Source organism: Petromyzon marinus (genome assembly GCF_048934315.1).
Source record: "Petromyzon marinus isolate PM22_M1 ecotype Great Lakes invasive population chromosome 80 unlocalized genomic scaffold, UKy_Petmar_22M1.pri1.0 chr80_unloc.4, whole genome shotgun sequence".
In the NCBI taxonomy this organism is placed as follows: domain Eukaryota; kingdom Metazoa; phylum Chordata; class Hyperoartia; order Petromyzontiformes; family Petromyzontidae; genus Petromyzon; species Petromyzon marinus.
In genome coordinates, this window is record NW_027422632.1 from 24,328 (window position 1) to 50,746 (window position 26,419).

Here is a 26,419-nt window from a genome sequence, read left to right on the forward strand (position 1 = left end):
TGGCTGAGTGTACGTCTATGAGTGTGTCTCTCTGGCTGAGTGTACGTCTATGAGAGTATGTGTCTCTATGAGTGAGTGTACGTCTATGAGTGTGTCTCTCTGGCTGGGTCTCCGTCTACGGACGGTACCACGGGCTCCACGAACTCGGGCCCCAGGGTCTCGGCCACCAGCCGCTGCATGGCCCCGCCGAGGGCGTCCGAGCGGAGGCAACGCAACGGGAGGAGCCGCTGGAAGGGGTGGAGACGCGATGCCCATGGCTCTGGCAGTGGAACTCTGCAAGGGGTTCACACAGAGACACAGAGGCAAAGATTCCCCGCGTAGCCTCGGCAAGGCCGCAGGGGCAAGTGGCGATGGCGAGCGGCGTCCTGGGTGGGGGTGGGTGGGGGTGGGGGTGGACAGTGCCGCCGCGCACGGCCGCCTTTGTCTCTCCCCGGTGGCCGTGGTCACGAACGCACCGCCACCCCAGGCGCTCAGTTGAGGCTGGGTCGACCTAGGGGAGGCCCGGGACCGGTTCAGATGATCGCCACTGGTGGCGGCCGTGGGCGGGTAATCGTACCCGGGTCTCCAGGTACACGCAGACACACACAGAGAGACACACACAGAGAGAGAGACACACACAGAGAGAGAGACACAGAGAGAGAGACACACAGAGACACACACAGAGAGAGAGACACAGAGAGAGAGACACACAGAGACACACACAGAGAGAGAGACACAGAGAGAGAGACACACAGAGACACACACAGAGAGAGACACAGAGACACACACACAGAGAGAGAGACACAGAGAGAGAGACACACAGAGACACACACAGAGAGAGACACAGAGACACACACACAGAGAGAGACACAGAGAGAGAGACACACAGAGACACACACAGAGAGAGAGACACAGAGAGAGAGACACACAGAGACACACACAGAGAGAGACACAGAGACACACACACAGAGAGAGACACAGAGAGAGAGACACACAGAGACACACACAGAGAGAGAGACACAGAGAGAGAGACACACAGAGACACACACAGAGAGAGACACAGAGACACACACACAGAGAGAGACACAGAGAGAGACACAGAGACACACACACAGAGAGAGACACAGAGACAGAGACACACAGAGACACACACAGAGAGAGACACAGAGACACACACACAGAGAGAGACACAGAGAGAGACACAGAGACACACACACAGAGAGAGACACAGAGACAGAGACACACAGAGACACACACAGAGAGAGACACAGAGACACACACACAGAGAGAGACACAGAGAGAGACACAGAGACACACACACAGAGAGAGACACAGAGACAGAGACACACAGAGACACACACAGAGAGAGACACAGAGACACACACACAGAGAGAGACACAGAGAGAGACACAGAGACACACACACAGAGAGAGACACAGAGACAGAGACACACAGAGACACACACAGAGAGAGACACAGAGACACACACACAGAGAGAGACACAGAGAGAGACACAGAGACACACACACAGAGAGAGACACAGAGACACACACACAGAGAGAGAGACACAGAGACACACACACAGAGACACACACACAGAGAGAGACACAGAGACACACACACAGAGACACACACAGAGAGACACAGAGACACACACACAGAGACACACACACAGAGAGAGAGACACAGAGACAGAGACACACAGAGACACACACACAGAGAGAGAGAGAGACACAGAGAGAGACACAGAGACACACACACAGAGAGACACACACAGAGAGAGAGAGAGACACACAGAGAGAGAGACACAGAAAGAAAGACACAGAGACACACACACAGAGAGAGACACAGAGACACACACACAGAGACACACACACAGAGAGAGACACAGAGACACACACACGCAGACACACACAGAGAGACACACACAGAGAGAGAGAGAGACACACAGAGAGAGAGAGACACAGAAAGAAAGACACAGAGACACACACAGAGACACACACACAGAAAGAGAGACACAGAGAGAGACACAGAGAGAGAGAGAGACACACAGAGAGAGAGACACAGAAAGAAAGACACAGAGACACACACAGAGACACACACACAGAGAGAGACACAGAGACACACACACAGAGAGAGACACACACACACACACAGAGACACACACACACACACAGAGACACACACAGAGACACATATAGACACACACACAGAGACACGGAGACACACACACACACACAGACACACACACAGAGACACACAGAGAGAAAGAGACACACAGACACAGAGACACACACAGAGACACAGAGACACGGAGACACACACAGAGACACACACACAGAGACACACAGAGAGAGAGAGACACACAGACACAGAGACACACACAGAGACACAGAGACACGGAGACACACACACAGAGACACACACACAGACACACACACAGACACATACACACAGAGACACACATAGACACACACACAGAGACACACACAAAGAGACACACACACAGAGACACACACACAGAGACACACACACAGACACACATAGACACAGAAACACACACACAGAGACACACACACAGAGACACACACAGAGACACACACACAGAGACACACACACACACAGACACACACACGCACAGACACACAGATCTCTACCACTATCTCTCTGTGTGTATATCTCTACCACTATCTCTCTGTGTTATTATCTCTACCACTATCTCTTTGTGTGTATATCTCTACCACTATCTCTCTGTGGGTATATCTCTACCACTATCTCTATGTATATCTCTACCACTATCTCTCTGTGTGTATATCTCTACCGCTATCTCTATGTATATCTCTACCACTATCTCTCTGTGTATATCTCTACCACTATCTCTGTGTGTATATCTCTACCACTATCTCTCTATGTGTAAATCTCTACCACTATCTCTGTGTGTATATCTCTACCACTATCTCTCTCTGTGTGTATATCTCTACCACTATCTCTCTCTTTGTATATCTCTACCACTATCTCTCTCTCTGTGGATATCTCTACCACTATCTCTACATTATTATCTCTACCACTATCTCTCTCTGTGTGTATATCTCTACCACTATCTCTCTCTTTGTATATCTCTACCACTATCTATCTCTCTCTGTGGATATCTCTACCGCTATCTCTACATTATTATCTCTACCACTATCTCTCTTTATGTATATCTCTACCACTATCTCTGTGTATATCTCTACCACTATCTCTCTATGTATATCTCTACCACTATCTCTCTGTGTGTATATCTCTACCACTATCTGTGTGTATATCTCTACCACTATCTCTCTCTCTGTGTATATCTCTACCACTCTCTCTATGTATATCTCTACCACTATCTCTCTGTGTGTATATCTCTACCACTATCTGTGTGTATATCTCTACCACTATCTCTCTCTCTGTGTATATCTCTACCACTCTCTCTATGTATATCTCTACCACTATCTCTCTGTGTGTATATCTCTACCACTATCTGTGTGTATATCTCTACCACTATCTCTCTCTCTGTGTATATCTCTACCACTCTCTCTGTGTATATCTCTACCACTATCTCTCTATGTTATTACCTCTACCACTATCTCTCTCTCTCTGTGTATATCCGAGCGGTACCTCTGTGTGTGTATATCTCTACCACTATCTCTCTATGTTATTATCTCTACCACTACCTCTCTATGTTATTATCTCTACCACTATCTCTCTCTGTGTGTATATCTCTACCACTATCTGTCTATGTTATTATCTCTACCACTATCTCTCTCTCTGTGTGTGTATATCCGAGCGGTACCTCTGTGTGTGTATATCTCTACCACTATCTCTGTGTATATCTCTACCACTATCTCTCTATGTTATTATCTCTACCACTATCTCTCTCTGTGTGTGTATATCTCTACCACTATCTCTCTGTGTGTATATCTCTACCACTCTCTCTCTATGTTATTATCTCTACCACTATCTCTCTATGTTATTATCTCTACCACTATCTCTCTCTGTGTGTGTATATCTCTACCACTATCTCTCTATGTTATTATCTCTACCACTATCTCTCTCTGTGTGTGTATATCCGAGCGGTACCTCTGTATGTGTATATCTCTACTACTATCTCTCTATGTTATTATCTCTACCACTATCTCTCTCTGTGTGTGTGTGTATATCTCTACCACTATCTCTCTGTGTGTATATCTCTACCACTATCTGTCTATGTTATTATCTCTACCACTATCTCTCTCTATGTTATTATCTCTACCACTATCTCTCTATGTTATTATCTCTACCACTATCTCTCTCTCTCTGTGTGTATATCTCTACCACTATCTCTCTCTATGTTATTATCTCTACCACTATCTCTCTATGTTATTATCTCTACCACTATCTCTCTCTGTGTATATCTCTACCACTATCTCTCTCTGTTATTATCTCTACCACTATCTCTCTGTGTGTGTATATCCGAGCGGTACCTCTGTGTGTGTATATCTCTACCACTATCTCTCTGTGTGTATATCTCTACCACTATCTCTGTGTGTGTATATCTCTACCACTATCTGTCTATGTTATTATCTCTACCACTATCTCTCTCTCTCTGTGTGTGTATATCCGAGCGGTACCTCTGTGTGTATATCTCTACCACTCTCTCTCTATGTTATTATCTCTACCACTATCTCTCTATGTTATTATCTTTACCACTATCTCTCTGTGTGTATATCTCTACCACTATCTCTCTTTGTGTATATCTCTACCACTATCTCTCTCTCTGTGTGTGTGCATATCTCTACCACTATCTCTCTCTCTCTGTGTGTATATCTCTACCACTATCTCTCTGTGTTATTATCTCTACCACTATCTCTTTGTGTGTATATCTCTACCACTATCTCTCTGTGTGTATATCTCTACCACTATCTCTATGTATATCTCTACCACTATCTCTCTGTGTGTATATCTCTACCGCTATCTCTATGTATATCTCTACCACTATCTCTCTGTGTATATCTCTACCACTATCTCTGTGTGTATATCTCTACCACTATCTCTCTATGTGTAAATCTCTACCACTATCTCTGTGTGTATATCTCTACCACTATCTCTCTCTGTGTGTATATCTCTACCACTATCTCTCTTTGTATATCTCTACCACTATCTCTCTCTGTGGATATCTCTACCACTATCTCTACATTATTATCTCTACCACTATCTCTCTCTGTGTGTATATCTCTACCACTATCTCTCTCTTTGTATATCTCTACCACTATCTCTCTCTCTCTGTGGATATCTCTACCGCTATCTCTACATTATTATCTCTACCACTATCTCTCTTTATGTATATCTCTACCACTATCTCTGTGTATATCTCTACCACTATCTCTCTATGTATATCTCTACCACTATCTCTCTGTGTGTATATCTCTACCACTATCTGTGTGTATATCTCTACCACTATCTCTCTCTCTGTGTATATCTCTACCACTCTCTCTATGTATATCTCTACCACTATCTCTCTGTGTGTATATCTCTACCACTATCTGTGTGTATATCTCTACCACTATCTCTCTCTCTGTGTATATCTCTACCACTCTCTCTATGTATATCTCTACCACTATCTCTCTGTGTGTATATCTCTACCACTATCTGTGTGTATATCTCTACCACTATCTCTCTCTCTGTGTATATCTCTACCACTCTCTCTGTGTATATCTCTACCACTATCTCTCTATGTTATTACCTCTACCACTATCTCTCTCTCTCTGTGTATATCCGAGCGGTACCTCTGTGTGTGTATATCTCTACCACTATCTCTCTATGTTATTATCTCTACCACTACCTCTCTATGTTATTATCTCTACCACTATCTCTCTCTGTGTGTATATCTCTACCACTATCTGTCTATGTTATTATCTCTACCACTATCTCTCTCTCTGTGTGTGTATATCCGAGCGGTACCTCTGTGTGTGTATATCTCTACCACTATCTCTGTGTATATCTCTACCACTATCTCTCTATGTTATTATCTCTACCACTATCTCTCTCTGTGTGTGTATATCTCTACCACTATCTCTCTGTGTGTATATCTCTACCACTCTCTCTCTATGTTATTATCTCTACCACTATCTCTCTATGTTATTATCTCTACCACTATCTCTCTCTGTGTGTGTATATCTCTACCACTATCTCTCTATGTTATTATCTCTACCACTATCTCTCTCTGTGTGTGTGTATATCTCTACCACTATCTCTCTGTGTGTATATCTCTACCACTATCTGTCTATGTTATTATCTCTACCACTATCTCTCTCTATGTTATTATCTCTACCACTATCTCTCTATGTTATTATCTCTACCACTATCTCTCTCTCTCTGTGTATATCTCTACCACTATCTCTCTCTATGTTATTGTCTCTACCACTATCTCTCTATGTTATTATCTCTACCACTATCTCTCTCTCTGTGTATATCTCTACCACTATCTCTCTCTGTTATTATCTCTACTACTATCTCTCTGTGTGTGTATATCCGAGCGGTACCTCTGTGTGTGTATATCTCTACCACTATCTCTCTGTGTGTATATCTCTACCACTATCTCTGTGTGTGTATATCTCTACCACTATCTGTCTATGTTATTATCTTTACCACTATCTCTCTGTGTGTATATCTCTACCACTATCTCTCTGTGTGTATATCTCTACCACTATCTCTCTCTCTGTGTGTGTGTATATCTCTACCACTATCTCTCTCTCTCTGTGTGTATATCTCTACCACTATCTCTCTGTGTTATTATCTCTACCACTATCTCTCTATGTTATTATCTCTACCACTATCTCTATGTATATCTCTACCACTATCTCTGTGTGTATATCTCTACCACTATCTCTGTGTGTATATCTCTACCACTATCTCTCTGTGTATATCTCTACCACTATCTCTCTATGTATATCTCTACCACTATCTCTGTGTATATCTCTACCACTATCTCTCTATGTGTGTATATCTCTACCACTATCTCTCTATGTGTATATCTCTACACTATCTCTGTGTGTATATCTCTACCACTATCTCTGTGTGTGTATATCTCTACCACTATCTCTCTATGTTATTATCTCTACCACTATCTCTGTGTGTGTATATCTCTACCACTATCTCTCTCTGTATATCTCTACCGCTATCTCTATATTATTATCTCTACCACTATCTCTCTCGATGTATATCTCTACCACTATCTCTGTGTATATTTCTACCATTATCTCTGTGTATATCACTATCTCTCTGTGTGTATATATCTACCACTATCTCTCTGTGTGCATATCTCTACCACTATCTCTATGTGTGTATATCTCTACCACTCTCTCTCTGTGTGTATATCTCTACCACTATCTCTCTATGTATATCTCTACCACTATCTCTCTGTGTGTATATCTCTACCACTATCCGTGTGTATATCTCTACCACTATCTCTCTCTGTGTGTATATCTCTACCACTCTCTCTGTGTATATCTCTACCACTATCTCTCTATGTTATTATCTCTACCACTATCTCTCTCTCTGTGTATATCTGAGCGGTACCTCTGTGTGTGTATATCTCTACCACTATCTCTCTGTGTGTATATCTCTACCACTATCTCTCTATGTATATCTCTACCACTATCTCTCTGTGTGTATATCTCTACCACTATCCGTGTGTATATCTCTACCACTATCTCTCTCTCTGTGTGTATATCTCTACCACTCTCTCTGTGTATATCTCTACCACTATCTCTCTATGTTATTACCTCTACCACTATCTCTCTCTCTCTCTCTGTATATCCGAGCGGTACCTCTGTGTGTATATCTCTACCACTATCTCTCTATGTATATCTCTACCACTATCTCTCTGTGTGTATATCTCTACCACTATCCGTGTGTATATCTCTACCACTATCTCTCTCTGTGTGTATATCTCTACCACTCTCTCTGTGTATATCTCTACCACTATCTCTCTATGTTATTATCTCTACCACTATCTCTCTGTGTGTATATCTCTACCACTATCTCTCTATGTTATTATCTCTACCACTATCTCTCTGTGTGTATATCTCTACCACTATCTCTCTATGTTATTATCTCTACCACTATCTCTCTCTCTCTGTGTATATCCGAGCGGTACCTCTGTGTGTGTATATTTCTACCACTATCTCTCTATGTTATTATCTCTACCACTATCTCTCTCTCTGTGTGTATATCAGAGCGGTACCTCTGTGTGTGTATATCTCTACCCCTATCTCTGTGTGTATATCTCCACCACTATCTGTCTATGTTATTATGTCTATCACTATCTCTCGCTGTGTGTGTATATCTCTACCCCTATCTCTCTATGTTATTATCTCTACCACTATCTCTCTCTGTTATTATCTCTACCACTATCTCTCTCTGTTATTATCTCTACCACTATCTCTCTCTGTTATTATCTCTACCACTATCTCTCTCTGTTATTATCTCTACCACTATCTCTCTCTGTTATTATCTCTACCACTATCTCTCTATGTTATTATCTCTACCACTATCTCTCTATGTTATTATCTCTACCACTATCTCTCTCTGTGTGTGTATATCCGAGCGGTACCTCTGTGTGTGTATATCTCTACCACTATCTCTGTGTATATCTCTACCACTATCTCTCTATGTTATTATCTCTACCACTATCTCTCTCTCTCTCTGTGTGTATATCCGAGCGGTACCTCTGTGTGTATATCTCTACCACTATCTGTCTATATTATTATCTCTACCACTATCTCTCTCTCTGTGTGTGTATATCTCTACCACTATCTCTCTGTGTGTATATCTCTACCCCTATCTCTCTATGTTATTATCTCTACCACTATCTCTCTCTTTCTGTGTGTGTATATCCGAGCGGTACCTCTGTGTGTATATCTCTACCCCTATCTCTCTATGTTATTATCTCTACCACTCTCTCTCTATGTATATCTCTACCACTCTCTCTCTATGTATATCTCTACCACTATCTCTCTCTGTGTGTATATCTCTACCACTACCTCTGTGTGTATATCTCTACCACTATTTATGTGTATATCTCTACCACTATCTCTCTCTGTGTGTGTATCTCTACCACTATCTCTGTGTATATCTCTACCACTATCTCTCTCTGTGTGTATATCTCTACCACTATCTCTCTCTCTCTCTGTGTATATCCGAGCGGTACCTCTGTGTGTGTATATCTCTACCACTCTCTCTCTATGTATATCTCTACCACTATCTCTCTGTGTGTGTATATCTCTACCACTATCTCTCTGTGTGTGTGTATATCTCTACCACTATCTCTCTGTGTGTGTGTATATCTCTACCACTATCTCTCTCTGTGTATATCCGAGCGGTACCTCTCTGTGTATATCTCTACCACTATCTCTCTCTATGTATATCTCTACCACTATCTCTCTGTGTGTATATCTCTACCACTATCTCTGTGTGTATATCTCTACCACTATCTCTCTCTGTGTATATCCGAGCGGTACCTCTCTGTGTATATCTCTACCACTATCTCTCTCTATGTATATCTCTACCACTATCTCTCTGTGTGTATATCTCTACCACTATCTCTGTGTGTATATCTCTACCACTATCTCTCTCTCTCTCTGTATATCCGAGCGGTACCTCTGTGTGTGTATATCTATACCACTATCTCTCTATGTTATTATCTCTACCACTATCTCTCTCTCTCTCTGTGTATATCTCTACCACTTTGTCTCTCTGTGTATATCCGAGCGGTACCTCTGTGTGTGTATATCTCTACCACTATCTCTGTGTGTATATCTCTACCACTATCTCTCTATGTATATCTCTACCACTATCTCTGTGTGTGTATATCTCTACCACTATCTCTGTGTGTGTATATCTCTACCACTATCTCTCTCTCTGTGTATATCCGAGCGGTACCTCTGTGTGTGTATATCTCTACCACTATCTCTCTATGTTATTATCTCTACCACTATCTCTCTCTGTGTGTGTATATCCGAGCGGTACCTCTGTGTGTGTATATCTCTACCACTCTCTCTCTCTCTATGTATATCTCTATCACTATCTCTATGTTATTATCTCTACCACTATCTCTCTCTGTGTATATCCGAGCGGTACCTCTGTGTGTGTATATATCTACCACTATCTCTCTATGTGTATATCTCTACCACTATCTCTCTCTCTCTGTGTATATCCGAGCGGTACCTCTGTGTGTGTATATCTCTACCACTATCTCTCTATGTTATTATCTCTACCACTATCTCTACCACTATCTCTCTCTGTGTATATCCGAGCAGTACCTCTGTGTGTGTATATCTCTACCACTATCTGTGTGTATATCTCTACCACTATCTATCTGTGTGTATATCTCTACCACTATCTCTCTCTGTGTATATCCGAGCGGTACCTCTGTGGCTCGGGGCTTTCGAACACCGCCTGGAAGTGGCCGGCGTTGGCTCCGAAATCTGCAGCCAGCGACGAGAATCGGCGGAGCGCTGAGAGGGCCTGGATCTCTCCCCAGGCTCGTTCAGGTAGCCATAGCGGAGCTGGGTTGGGGAGCACAGGGGTGGGAACGGCTCCCCCAGACAGCAGGAACCTCCACTCGTCCTGCAGAGACACACAGAGAGACACTCAGAGAGAGAGAGAGAGACTCAGAGAGAGAGACACAGAGAGAGAGAGAGACACAGAGACAGAGACACAGAGAGAGAGAGACACTGAGACAGAGACACTGAGAGAGCATGGATCTCTCCCCAGGCTCGTTCAGGTAGCCATAGCGGAGCCGGGTTGGGGAGCACAGGGGTGGGAACGGCTCCCCCAGACAGCAGGAACCTCCACTCGTCCTGCAGAGAGACACACAGAGAGAGAGAGACACTCAGAGAGACTCAGAGAGAGAGAGACACAGAGAGACACAGAGAGAGAGACACTGAGACAGAGACACAGAGAGAGCCTGGATCTCTCCCCAGGCTCGTTCAGGTAGCCATAGGGGAGCCGGGTTGTGGAGCACAGGGGTGGGAACGGCTCCCCCAGACAGCAGGAACCTCCACTCGTCCTGCAGAGAGACACACAGAGAGAGAGAGACACTCAGAGAGACTCAGAGAGAGAGAGACACAGAGAGACACAGAGAGAGACTCTGAGAGAGAGACTCAGAGAGAGAGAGAGACTGAGAAAGAGACACAGAGAGAGAGAGAGACACTGAGAGAGAGACTCAGAGAGAGACTCAGAGAGAGAAAGAGAGACTCAGAGAGAGAGAGAGAGAGACTCAGAGAGAGAGAGAGAGAGACTCAGAGAGAGAGACACTGAGAGGGCCTGGATCTCTCCCCAGGCTCGTTCAGGTAGCCATAGCGGAGCTGGGTTGGGGAGCACAGGGGTGGGAACGGCTCCCCCAGACAGCAGGAACCTCCACTCGTCCTGCAGAGACACACAGAGAGACACTCAGAGAGAGAGACTCAGAGAGAGAGACACAGAGAGAGAGAGAGACACAGAGACAGAGACACAGAGAGAGAGAGACACTGAGACAGAGACACAGAGAGAGCCTGGATCTCTCCCCAGGCTCGTTCAGGTAGCCATAGCGGAGCTGGGTTGGGGAGCTCAGGGGTGGGAACGGCTCCCCCAGACAGCAGGAACCTCCACTCGTCCTGCAGAGAGACACAGAGAGAGAGAGAGAGAGACACTCAGAGAGAGACTCAGAGAGAGACACAGAGAGAGAGACACAGAGAGAGAGAGAGAGAAAGACTCAGAGAGAGAGACACTGAGAGAAAGACTCAGAGAGAGAGAGACAGAAAGAGACACTGAGAGAGAGACACAGAGACAGAGACACTGAGAGAGCCTGGATCTCTCCCCAGGCTCGTTCAGGTAGCCATAGCGGAGCCGGGTTGGGGAGCACAGGGGTGGGAACGGCTCCCCCAGACAGCAGGAACCTCCACTCGTCCTGCAGAGAGACACACAGAGAGAGAGAGACACTCAGAGAGACTCAGAGAGAGACTCTGAGAGAGAGACACTCAGAGAGAGAGAGAGAGAGAGAGACAGAGAGACTCAGAGAGAGACTCAGAGAGAGAGAGAGAGACTCAGAGAGAGAGAGAGACACAGAGACACTGAGACACAGAGAGAGAGACACAGAGAGAGACACTGAGAGAGAGACACTGAGACAGAGACACAGAGAGAGCCTGGATTTCTCCCCAGGCTCGTTCAGGTAGCCATAGCGGAGCCGGGTTGGGGAGCTCAGGGGTGGGAACGGCTCCCCCAGACAGCAGGAACCTCCACTCGTCCTGCAGAGAGACACACAGAAAGACCCTCAGAGAGACTCAGAGAAAGACTCTGAGAGAGAGAGAGACAGAGAGAGAGAGAGACTCAGAGAGAGACTCAGAGAGAGAGACTCAGAGAGAGAGAGACACAGAGAGAGAGAGAGACTCAGAGAGAGAGAGACACAGAGAGACACTGAGACACAGAGAGAGAGACACTGAGACAGAGACACTGAGAGAGCCTGGATTTCTCCCCAGGCTCGTTCAGGTAGCCATAGCGGAGCTGGGTTGGGGAGCACAGGGGTGGGAACGGCTCCCCCAGACAGCAGGAACCTCCACTCGTCCTGCAGAGAGACACACAGAGAGACACTCAGAGAGAGACTCAGAGAGAGAGAGAGACACTCAGAGACACAGAGAGAGACTCTGAGAGAGAGACACAGAGAGAGAGAGACTCTGAGAGAGAGACACTGAGACAGAGACACTGAGAGGGCCTGGATCTCTCCCCAGGCTCGTTCAGGTAGCCATAGCGGAGCTGGGTTGTGGAGCACAGGGGTGGGAACGGCTCCGCCAGACAGCAGGAACCTCCACTCGTCCTGCAGAGACACACAGAGAGAGACTCAGAGAGAGAGAGAGAGACACTCAGAGAGAGAGACACTGAGAGAGACACTGAGACACAGAGAGACACTGAGAGAGACACTGAGACAGAGAGAGACAGAGAGAGAGACTCTGAGAGAGACACTGAGACAGAGACACAGAGAGAGCCTGGATCTCTCCCCAGGCTCGTTCAGGTAGCCATAGCGGAGCTGGGTTGGGGAGCACAGGGGTGGGAACGGCTCCCCCAGACAGCAGGAACCTCCACTCGTCCTGCAGAGACACACAGAGAGACACTCAGAGAGACACTCAGAGAGACTCAGAGAGAGAGAGACTTAGAGAGAGAGAGACACTGAGAGAGAGACTGAGAGACACACTGAGAGAGAGACACTGAGAGAGACTCAGAGAGAGAGACACTGAGAGAGAGAGACAATGAGAGACACAGAGAGAGAGACACAGAGAGAGAGAGAGACACTCAGAGATATAAACACCACTCACCACCACCACTCACCACCCCAAACCCCACCACTCACCACTCACCACCCTCACCACCACCCCTCACCACTTACCACCCTCACCACCACCCCCACAACCACTCACCACCACCTCACCACCTCACCACCACCACCCCTCACCACTCACCACCCTCACCACCACCCCCTCACAACTCACCACCACCCCCACCCCTCACCACTCACCTCACCACTCACCACCCCACCACCACTCACCCCCCACAGCCACTCACCACCCCACCACTCACCACTCACCACTCACCTCACCACTCACCACCCCACCACCACTCACCCCCCACAGCCACTCACCACCCCACCACTCACCACTCACCTCACCACTCACCACCCCACCACTCACCACCCTCACCACCACCCCTCACCACCACCCCACCACTCACCACCACCCCACCACTCACCACCACAACCACTCACCACCCCCACCACTCACCACTCACCACCCTCACCACCACTCACCCCACCACTCACCACTCACCACCCTCACCACCCCTCACCACTCACCGGGTCCACGCCATCCTCCCCCTCCGTGGCGAGGATCCGCGAGCAGACGAGGAACGAGAAGAGGAGACGGTGGCCCTCAAAGAGGCCGCGGCAGACGCAGCGATACAGAGCCAGGGTGAGGTGAGACACCATGGCTCCCACACGGAGCTCCACCGAGTCTAGGTGGAGACAGAGAGACACAGAGAGAGACAGCGATACAGAGCCAGGGTGAGGTGAGACACCATGGCTCCCACACGGAGCTCCACCGAGTCTGAGTGGAGAGACAGAGAGAGAGAGACAGAGAGAGACAGAGACAGGGTGAGGTGAGACACCATGGCTCCCACACGGAGCTCCACCGAGTCTAGGTGGAGACAGAGAGACACAGAGAGAGACAGCGATACAGAGCCAGGGTGAGGTGAGACACCATGGCTCCCACACGGAGCTCCACCGAGTCTGAGTGGAGACAGAGAGACAGAGAGAGAGAGAGAGACAGAGACAGCGATACAGAGCCAGGGTGAGGTGAGACACCATGGCTCCCACACGGAGCTCCACCGAGTCTAGGTGGAGACAGAGAGACAGAGACAGACAGAGCCAGGGTGAGGTGAGACACCATGGCTCCCACACGGAGCTCCACCGAGTCTAGGTGGAGACAGAGACAGAGACAGAGAGAGAGAGAGACAGAGAGACAGAGCCAGGGTGAGGTGAGACACCATGGCTCCCACACGGAGCTCCACCGAGTCTAGGTGGAGACAGACAGAGAGACAGAGAGAGACAGAGAGAGACAGAGAGAGACAGAGAGAGAGACAGAGAGAGAGAGAGACAGAGAGACAGAGACAGGGTGAGGTGAGACACCATGGCTCCCACACGGAGCTCCACCGAGTCTGAGTGGAGAGACAGAGAGACACAGAGAGAGACAGAGAGACAGCGATACAGAGCCAGGGTGAGGTGAGACACCATGGCTCCCACACGGAGCTCCACCGAGTCTGGGTAGAGAGACAGAGACAGAGAGACAGAGAGAGACAGCGATACAGAGACAGGGTGAGGTGAGACACCATGGCTCCCACACGGAGCTCCACCGAGTCTGAGTGGAGAGACAGAGAGAGAGAGACAGAGAGAGACAGAGACAGGGTGAGGTGAGACACCATGGCTCCCACACGGAGCTCCACCGAGTCTGGGTAGAGAGACAGAGACAGAGAGACAGACAGAGAGAGACAGCGATACAGAGCCAGGGTGAGGTGAGACACCATGGCTGCCACACGGAGCTCCACCGAGTCTGAGTGGAGAGACAGAGAGAGAGAGACAGAGAGAGACAGAGACAGGGTGAGGTGAGACACCATGGCTCCCACACGGAGCTCCACCGAGTCTGGGTAGAGAGACAGAGACAGAGAGACAGACAGAGAGAGACAGCGATACAGAGCCAGGGTGAGGTGAGACACCATGGCTGCCACACGGAGCTCCACCGAGTCTAGGTGGAGAGACAGAGACAGAGAGAGACAGAGAGAGAGACAGAGAGACAGCGATACAGAGCCAGGGTGAGGTGAGACACCATGGCTCCCACACGGAGCTCCACCGAGTCTGGGTAGACAAACAGAGACAGAGAGAGACAGAGAGAGAGACAGAGAGAGAGACAGAGACAGCGATACAGAGACAGGGTGAGGTGAGACACCATGGCTTCCACACGGAGCTCCACCGAGTCTAGGTGGAGAGATACAGAGAGAGAGACAGAGAGAGAGACAGCGATACAGAGCCAGGGTGAGGTGAGACACCATGGCTCCCACACGGAGCTCCACCGAGTCTAGGTGGAGACAGACAGAGAGAGACAGAGACAGAGAGAGAGACAGAGAGAGAGACAGAGAGAGACAGAGCCAGGGTGAGGTGAGACACCATGGCTCCCACACGGAGCTCCACCGAGTCTGAGTGGAGAGACAGAGAGACACAGAGAGAGACAGAGAGACAGCGATACAGAGCCAGGGTGAGGTGAGACACCATGGCTTCCACATGGAGCTCCACCGAGTCTAGGTGGAGACATACAGAGAGAGAGACAGAGAGAGAGACAGAGAGAGACAGAGAGAGAGACAGAGAGAGAGACAGAGAGAGAGACAGAGACAGGGTGAGGTGAGACACCATGGCTTCCACACGGAGCTCCACCGAGTCTGAGTGGAGAGATACAGAGACAGAGAGAGAGACAGTGAGAGAGACAGAGCCAGGGTGAGGTGAGACACCATGGCTTCCACACGGAGCTCCACCGAGTCTAGGTGGAGACAGACAGAGAGAGAGACAGAGAGAGAGAGAGAGACAGCGATACAGAGACAGGGTGAGATGAGACACCATGGCTTCCACGCGGAGCTCCACCGAGTCTGAGTGGAGACAGACAGAGAGAGAGACAGAGAGACAGAGACAGGGTGAGGTGAGACACCATGGCTCCCACACGGAGCTCCAGCGAGTCTAGGTGGAGAGACAGACAGAGAGAGAGACAGAGAGAGAGACAGACAGAGAGACAGAGACAGGGTGAGGTGAGACACCATGGCTTCCACACGGAGCTCCAGCGAGTCTAGGTGGAGAGACAGACAGAGAGAGAGACAGAGAGAGAGACAGACAGAGAGACAGAGACAGGGTGAGGTGAGACACCATGGCTGCCACACGGAGCTCCAGCGAGTCTGAGTGGAGACAGACAGAGAGAGAGACAGAGAGAGAGACAGAGACAGGGTGAGGTGAGACACCATGGCTCCCACACGGAGCTCCACCGAGTCTGGGTAGAGAGACAGAGAGACACAGAGAGAGACAGAGAGACAGCGATACAGAGCCAGGGTGAGGTGAGACACCATGGCTCCCACACAGAGCTCCACCGAGTCTGGGTAGAGAGACAGAGAGACACAGAGAGAGACAGTGAGAGAGACAGAGACAGAGACAGAGAGACAGAGAGAGAGACAGAGAGAGACAGCGATACAGAGCCAGGGTGAGGTGAGACACCATGGCTCCCACACGGAGCTCCACCGAGTCTAGGTGGAGAGAGACAGAGAGACAGAGAGAGACAGAGAGAGACAGAGACAGCGATACAGAGCCAGGGTGAGGTGAGACACCATGGCTTCCACGCGGAGCTCCACCGAGTCTAAGTGGAGAGATACAGAGACAGAGAGAGAGACAGAGAGAGAGACAGAGACAGAGAGAGAGACAGAGAGACAGAGAGAGACAGAGAGAGACAGAGAGAGACAGAGACAGAGACAGCGATACAGAGCCAGGGTGAGGTGAGACACCATGGCTTCCACACGGAGCTCCACCGAGTCTGAGTGGAGACAGACAGAGAGAGAGACAGAGAGACAGAGAGAGAGACAGAGCCAGGGTGAGGTGAGACACCATGGCTCCCACACGGAGCTCCACCGAGTCTGGGTAGAGACAGACAGAGACAGAGAGAGAGACAGCGATACAGAGCCAGGGTGAGGTGAGACACCATGGCTCCCACACGGAGCTCCACCGAGTCTAGGTGGAGACAGACAGAGACAGAGACAGAGAGAGACAGAGAGAGAGACAGAGAGACAGAGAGAGACAGAGAGAGAGAGACACAGAGAGACAGAGAGACAGAGCCAGGGTGAGGTGAGACACCATGGCTTCCACACGGAGCTCCACCGAGTCTAGGTGGAGACAGACAGAGACAGAGACAGAGAGAGACAGAGAGAGAGACAGAGAGACAGAGAGAGACAGAGAGAGAGAGACACAGAGAGACAGAGAGACAGAGCCAGGGTGAGGTGAGACACCATGGCTTCCACACGGAGCTCCACCGAGTCTAGGTGGAGAGACAGAGACAGAGAGACAGAGAGAGAGACAGAGAGAGAGACAGAGAGACAGAGAGAGAGAGACAGAGACAGGGTGAGGTGAGACACCATGGCTGCCACACGGAGCTCCACCGAGTCTGAGTGGAGAGAGACAGGGTGAGGTGAGACACCATGGCTCCCACACGGAGCTCCACCGAGTCTAGGTGGAGAGAGACAGGGTGAGGTGAGACACCATGGCTTCCACACGGAGCTCCACCGAGTCTGGGTAGAGAGACACAGAGAGAGAGATACAGAGACAGCGATACAGAGCCAGGGTGAGGTGAGACACCATGGCTCCCACACGGAGCTCCACCGAGTCTAGGTGGAGACAGAGAGACAGAGAGAGAGAGACAGAGACAGGGTGAGGTGAGACACCATGGCTTCCACACGGAGCTCCACCGAGTCTAGGTGGAGACAGAGAGACAGAGAGAGAGACAGAGAGAGAGACAGAGAGAGAGAGAGAGAGACAGAGACAGGGTGAGGTGAGACACCATGGCTGCCACACGGAGCTCCACCGAGTCTGGGTGGAGACAGAGAGACAGAGAGAGAGAGAGACAGAGAGAGAGACAGTGAGAGAGACAGAGCCAGGGTGAGGTGAGACACCATGGCTCCCACACGGAGCTCCACCGAGTCTAGGTGGAGACAGAGAGACAGAGAGAGAGAGACAGAGACAGGGTGAGGTGAGACACCATGGCTTCCACACGGAGCTCCACCGAGTCTAGGCGGAGACAGAGAGACAGAGAGACAGGGTGAGGTGAGACACCATGGCTCCCACACGGAGCTCCACCGAGTCTGAGTGGAGACAGACAGAGACAGAGACAGACAGTGAGAGAGACAGAGAGAGACAGCGACACAGAGACAGGGTGAGGTGAGACACCATGGCTCCCACACGGAGCTCCACCGAGTCTGAGTGGAGAGACAGAGAGACACAGAGAGAGACAGCGATACAGAGCCAGGGTGAGGTGAGACACCATGGCTTCCACACGGAGCTCCACCGAGTCTGAGTGGAGACAGACAGAGAGAGAGAGACAGAGAGAGAGACAGAGATACAGAGACAGGGTGAGGTGAGACACCATGGCTTCCACACGGAGCTCCACCGAGTCTGGGTAGAGAGACAGAGAGAGACAGAGAGAGACAGCGATACAGAGCCAGGGTGAGGTGAGACACCATGGCTTCCACACGGAGCTCCACCGAGTCTGAGTGGAGACAGACAGAGAGAGAGACAGAGAGAGACAGAGAGAGACAGAGAGAGAGACAGAGAGAGACAGATACAGAGACAGGGTGAGGTGAGACACCATGGCTCCCACACGGAGCTCCACCGAGTCTAGGTGGAGACAGACAGAGACAGAGACAGAGAGAGACAGAGAGAGAGACAGAGAGAGAGAGACAGAGCCAGGGTGAGGTGAGACACCATGGCTTCCACACGGAGCTCCACCGAGTCTGGGTAGAGAGACAGACAGAGAGAGAGAGACAGAGAGAGACAGAGAGAGACAGAGAGAGAGACAGGGTGAGGTGAGACACCATGGCTCCCACACGGAGCTCCACCGAGTCTAGGTGGAGACAGACAGAGAGAGAGACAGAGAGAGAGACAGAGACAGGGTGAGGTGAGACACCATGGCTTCAACACGGAGCTCCACCGAGTCTGAGTGGAGACAGACAGGGACAGAGAGACAGAGAGAGAGAGACAGCGATACAGAGCCAGGGTGAGGTGAGCCACGATGGCTGCCACACGGAGCTCCACCGAGGCTACCACTCTACCACTCTACCAGTCTACCAGTCTACCAGTTTACCACTCTACCACTCTACCAGTCTACCAGATTACCACTCTACCAGTCTACCACTCTACCAGACTACCACTCTACCAGTCTACCAGTCTACCACTCTACCAGTCTACCAGTCTACCACTCTACCAGTCTACCAGTCTACCAGACTACCAGTCTACCAGTCTACCACTCTACCAGTCTACCAGTCTACCACTCTACCAGACTACCACTCTACCACTCTACCAGTCTACCACTCTACCAGACTACCACTCTACCACTCTACCAGTCTACCACTCTACCACTCTACCAGTCTACCACTCTACCACTCTACCAGTCTACCAGTCTACCACTCTACCAGTCTACCAGTCTACCACTCTACCAGTCTATCACTCTACCAGTCTACCAGTCTACCACTCTACCAGACTACCAGTCTACCAGTCTACCACTCTACCAGTCTACCAGTCTACCACTCTACCAGACTACCACTCTACCACTCTACCAGTCTACCACTCTACCAGTCTACCTCTACCACTCTACCAGTCTACCAGTCTACCACTCTACCAGACTACCACTCTACCAGACTACCACTCTACCAGACTACCAGTCTACCAGTCTACCACTCTACCAGTCTACCACTCTACCAGACTACCAGTCTACCAGTCTACCAGTCTAACACTCTACCAGTCTACCAGTCTACCACTCTACCAGTCTACCATTCTACCAGTCTACCACTCTACCAGTCTACCAGTCTACCACTCTACCAGTCTACCACTCTACCAGACTACCAGTCTACCAGTCTACCAGTCTAACACTCTACCAGTCTACCAGTCTACCACTCTACCAGTCTACCACTCTACCAGTCTACCACTCTACCAGTCTACCAGTCTACCACTCTACCAGACTACCAGTCTACCAGTCTACCAGTCTACCACTCTACCACTCTACCAGTCTACCACTCTACCACTCTACCAGTCTACCACTCTACCACTCTACCAGTCTACCACTCTACCACTCTACCAGTCTACCTCTACCACTCTACCAGTCTACCAGTCTACCACTCTACCAGACTACCACTCTACCAGACTACCACTCTACCAGACTACCAGTCTACCAGTCTACCACTCTACCAGTCTACCACTCTACCAGACTACCAGTCTACCAGTCTACCACTCTACCAGTCTACCACTCTACCAGACTACCAGTCTACCAGTCTACCAGTCTAACACTCTACCAGTCTACCAGTCTACCACTCTACCAGTCTACCATTCTACCAGTCTACCACTCTACCAGTCTACCAGTCTACCACTCTACCAGTCTACCACTCTACCAGACTACCAGTCTACCAGTCTACCAGTCTAACACTCTACCAGTCTACCAGTCTACCACTCTACCAGTCTACCACTCTACCAGTCTACCACTCTACCAGTCTACCAGTCTACCACTCTACCAGACTACCAGTCTACCAGTCTACCAGTCTACCACTCTACCACTCTACCAGTCTACCACTCTACCACTCTACCAGTCTACCACTCTACCACTCTACCAGTCTACCAGTCTACCACTCTACCAGACTACCACTCTACCAGACTACCACTCTACCAGTCTACCACTCTACCAGACTACCAGTCTACCAGTCTACCACTCTACCAGTCTACCACTCTACCAGACTACCAGTCTACCAGTCTACCACTCTACCAGTCTACCACTCTACCAGTCTACCAGTCTACCACTCTACCAGACTACCAGTCTACCACTCTACCACTCTACCAGTCTACCACTCTACCACTCTACCACTCTACCAGTCTACCACTCTACCAGACTACCAGTCTACCAGTCTACCAGTCTACCACTCTACCAGTCTAACACTCTACCAGTCTACCACTCTACCAGTCTACCACTCTACCAGTCTACCAGTCTACCACTCTACCAGTCTACCAGTCTACCACTCTACCAGTCTACCACTCTACCAGTCTACCACTCTACCAGTCTACCAGTCTACCACTCTACCAGTCTACCAGACTACCACTCTACCAGTCTACCACTCTACCAGTCTACCAGTCTACCAGACTACCACTCTACCAGACTACCACTCTACCACTCTACCAGACTACCACTCTACCAGTCTATCAGTCTACCACTCTACCAGTCCACCACTCTACCACTCTACCAGTCTACCAGTCTACCAGTCTATCACTCTACCACTCTACCAGTCTACCACTCTACCAGTCTACCACTCTACCACTCTACCAGTCTACCACTCTACCAGTCTACCAGTCTACCACTCTACCACTCTACCAGTCTACCACTCTACCACTCTACCAGTCTACCAGTCTACTAGTCTACCACTCTACCAGACTACCACTCTACCAGTCTACCAGTCTACCAGACTACCAGTCTACCACTCTACCAGTCTATCAGTCTACCACTCTACCAGTCTACCAGTCTACCACTCTACCAGTCTACCAGTCTACCACTCTACCAGTCTACCACTCTACCACTCTACCAGTCTACCAGTCTACCAGTCTATCACTCTACCACTCTACCAGTCTACCACTCTACCACTCTACCAGTCTACCACTCTACCACTCTACCAGTCTACCACTCTACCAGTCTACCAGTCTACCACTCTACCAATCTACCAGTCTACCACTCTACCACTCTACCAGTCTACCAATCTACCACTCTACCAGACTACCACTCTACCACTCTACCAGTCTACCACTCTACCAGTCTACCACTCTACCACTCTACCAGTCTACCACTCTACCAGTCTACCACTCTACCAGACTACCACTCTACCAGTCTACCACTCTACCAGTCTACCAGTCTACCACTCTACCAGTCTACCAGTCTACCACTCTACCAGTCTACCAGTCTACCAGACTACCACTCTACCACTCTACCAGTCTACCACTCTACCACTCTACCAGTCTACCACTCTACCAGTCTACCAGTCTACCACTCTACCACTCTACCAGTCTACCACTCTACCAGTCTACCACTCTACCACTCTACCAGTCTACCACTCTACCAGTCTACCACTCTACCACTCTACCAGTCTACCACTCTACCACTCTACCAGTCTACCAGTCTACCACTCTACCAGTCTACCAGACTACCACTCTACCAGTCTACCACTCTACCACTCTACCAGTCTACCACTCTACCAGTCTACCACTCTACCAGTCTACCACTCTACCACTCTACCAGTCTACCACTCTACCAGTCTACCACTCTACCACTCTACCAGTCTACCACTCTACCACTCTACCACTCTACCAGTCTACCACTCTACCAGTCTACCAGTCTACCACTCAACCACTCAACCACTCTACCAGTCTACCAGTCTACCACTCTACCACTCTACCACTCTACCAGTCTACCAGTCTACCACTCTACCAGTCTACCACTCTACCACTCTACCACTCTACCAGTCTACCACTCTACCAGACTACCACTCTACCAGTCTACCAGTCTACCACTCTACCACTCTACCAGTCTACCAGTCTACCACTCTACCACTCTACCAGACTACCACTCTACCAGTCTACCACTCTACCAGACTACCACTCTACCACTCTACCAGTCTACCAGTCTACCACTCTACCACTCTACCAGACTACCAGTCTACCACTCTACCACTCTACCAGTCTACCACTCTACCAGTCTACCACTCTACCAATCTACCACTCTACCAGTCTACCACTCTACCAGTCTACCACTCTACCAGTCTACCAGTCTACCACTCTACCACTCTACCACTCTACCAGACTACCAGTCTACCACTCTACCAGACTACCACTCTACCAGACTACCACTCTACCAGTCTACCACTCTACCACTCTACCAGTCTACCACTCTACCAGTCTACCACTCTACCACTCTACCAGTCTACCAGTCTACCACTCTACCAGACTACCACTCTACCAGTCTACCACTCTACCAGTCTACCACTCTACCAGTCTACCACTCTACCAGTCTACCACTCTACCACTCTACCAGTCTACCACTCTACCAGTCTACCACTCTACCAGTCTACCACTCTACCAGACTACCACTCTACCAGTCTACCACTCTACCAGTCTACCACTCTACCACTCTACCAGTCTACCACTCTACCAGTCTACCACTCTACCACTCTACCAGTCTACCACTCTACCACTCTACCAGTCTACCACTCTACCAGTCTACCACTCTACCAGTCTACCAGTCTACCACTCTACCAGTCTACCACTCTACCAGTCTACCAGTCTACCACTCTACCACTCTACCAGTCAACCACTCTACCAGACTACCACTATACCAGTCTACCAGTCTACCACTCTACCAGTCTACCAGTCTACCACTCTACCAGTCTACCAGGCTACCACTCTACCACTCTACCACTCTACCAGTCTACCACTCTACCAGTCTACCACTCTACCAGACTACGAGTCTACTAGTCTACCAGTCTACCACTCTACCAGTCTACCAGACTACCACTCTACCAGTCTACCAGTCTACCACTCTACCAGTCTACCAGTCTACCACTCTACCACTCTACCAGTCTACCAGTCTACCAGACTACCAGACTACCAGCCTACCAGACTACCAGTCTACCAGTCTACCACTCTACCAGTCTACCACTCTACCAGACTACCACTCTACCACTCTACCACTCTACCAGACTACCACTCTACCAGTCTACCACTCTACCACTCTACCAGTCTACCAGTCTACCACTCTACCAGTCTACCAGTCTACCACTCTACCAGACTACCAGTCTACTAGTCTACCAGTCTACCACTCTACCAGTCTACCACTCTACCAGTCTACCACTCTACCACTCTACCAGTCTACCAGACTACCAGACTACCAGCCTACCAGACTACCACTCTACCACTCTACCAGTCTACCAGTCTACCACTCTAGCACTCTACCACTCTACCAGACTACCAGTCTACCACTCTACCAGACTACCACTCTACCAGACTACCACTCTACCAGTCTACCACTCTACCACTCTACCAGTCTACCACTCTACCAGTCTACCACTCTACCACTCTACCAGTCTACCAGTCTACCACTCTACCAGACTACCACTCTACCAGTCTACCACTCTACCAGTCTACCACTCTACCAGTCTACCACTCTACCAGTCTACCACTCTACCACTCTACCAGTCTACCACTCTACCAGTCTACCACTCTACCAGTCTACCACTCTACCAGACTACCACTCTACCAGTCTACCACTCTACCAGTCTACCACTCTACCACTCTACCAGTCTACCACTCTACCAGTCTACCACTCTACCACTCTACCAGTCTACCACTCTACCACTCTACCAGTCTACCACTCTACCAGTCTACCACTCTACCAGTCTACCAGTCTACCACTCTACCAGTCTACCAGTCTACCACTCTACCAGTCTACCACTCTACCAGTCTACCAGTCTACCACTCTACCACTCTACCAGTCAACCACTCTACCAGACTACCACTATACCAGTCTACCAGTCTACCACTCTACCAGTCTACCAGTCTACCACTCTACCAGTCTACCAGTCTACCACTCTACCAGTCTACCAGTCTACCACTCTACCAGTCTACCACTCTACCAGTCTACCAGTCTACCACTCTACCACTCTACCAGTCAACCAGTCTACCACTCTACCAGTCTACCACTCTACCAGACTACGAGTCTACTAGTCTACCAGTCTACCACTCTACCAGTCTACCAGACTACCACTCTACCAGTCTACCAGTCTACCACTCTTCCAGTCTACCAGTCTACCACTCTACCACTCTACCAGTCTACCAGTCTACCAGACTACCAGACTACCAGCCTACCAGACTACCAGTCTACCAGTCTACCACTCTACCAGTCTACCACTCTACCAGACTACCACTCTACCACTCTACCACTCTACCAGACTACCACTCTACCAGTCTACCACTCTACCAGTCTACCAGTCTACCACTCTACCAGTCTACCAGTCTACCACTCTACCAGACTACCAGTCTACTAGTCTACCAGTCTACCACTCTACCAGTCTACCACTCTACCAGTCTACCACTCTACCACTCTACCAGTCTACCAGTCTACCAGACTACCAGACTACCAGCCTACCAGACTACCACTCTACCACTCTACCAGTCTACCAGTCTACCACTCTACCAGTCTACCACTCTACCAGACTACCACTCTACCACTCTACCAGTCTACCACTCTACCACTCTACCAGACTACCACTCTACCAGTCTACCACTCTACCACTCTACCAGTCTACCAGTCTACCACTCTACCACTCTACCAGTCTACCAGTCTACCACTCTACCACTCTACCAGTCTACCACTCTACCAGACTACCAGTCTACCACTCTACCACTCTACCAGACTACCAGACTACCACTCTACCAGACTACCACTCTACCAGACTACCACTTTACCAGACTACCACTCTACCAGACTACCAGTCTACCAGTCTACCACTCTACCACTCTACCACTCTACCAGTCTACCAGACTACCACTCTACCAGTCTACCACTCTACCAGTCTAACAGTCTACCACTCTACCAGTCTACCAGACTACCACTCTACCACTCTACCAGTCTACCAGACTACCACTCTACCACTCTACCAGTCTACCAGACTACCACTCTACCACTCTACCAGACTACCACTCTACCACTCTACCACTCTACCAGACTACCACTCTACCAGTCTACCACTCTACCACTCTACCAGTCTACCAGTCTACCACTCTACCAGTCTACCAGTCTACCACTCTACCAGACTACCAGTCTACTAGTCTACCAGTCTACCACTCTACCAGTCTACCACTCTACCAGTCTACCACTCTACCACTCTACCAGTCTACCAGTCTACCAGACTACCAGACTACCAGCCTACCAGACTACCACTCTACCACTCTACCAGTCTACCAGTCTACCACTCTACCACTCTACCACTCTACCAGACTACCAGTCTACCACTCTACCAGACTACCACTCTACCAGAC

At 49.3% G+C, this 26,419-nt stretch overlaps 1 protein-coding gene across 1 annotated transcript in view; it reads right to left on the bottom strand.

Moving 5' to 3' along the window:
- Positions 1-10,380: 10,380 nt before the first annotated feature.
- LOC142908365 (dynein axonemal heavy chain 1-like) overlaps positions 10,381-26,419 on the bottom strand; it is a 35,007-nt gene continuing 18,968 nt past the window's right edge. Inside the window, exons 5-7 of the mRNA XM_076058935.1 lie at positions 13,865-14,022; positions 12,918-13,106; positions 10,381-10,611 (exon numbers count right to left, since the gene is read on the bottom strand). Coding sequence (XP_075915050.1) covers positions 10,381-10,611; positions 12,918-13,106; positions 13,865-14,022 — 578 coding nt within the window. The remainder of the gene's footprint in view (positions 10,612-12,917; positions 13,107-13,864; positions 14,023-26,419) is intronic.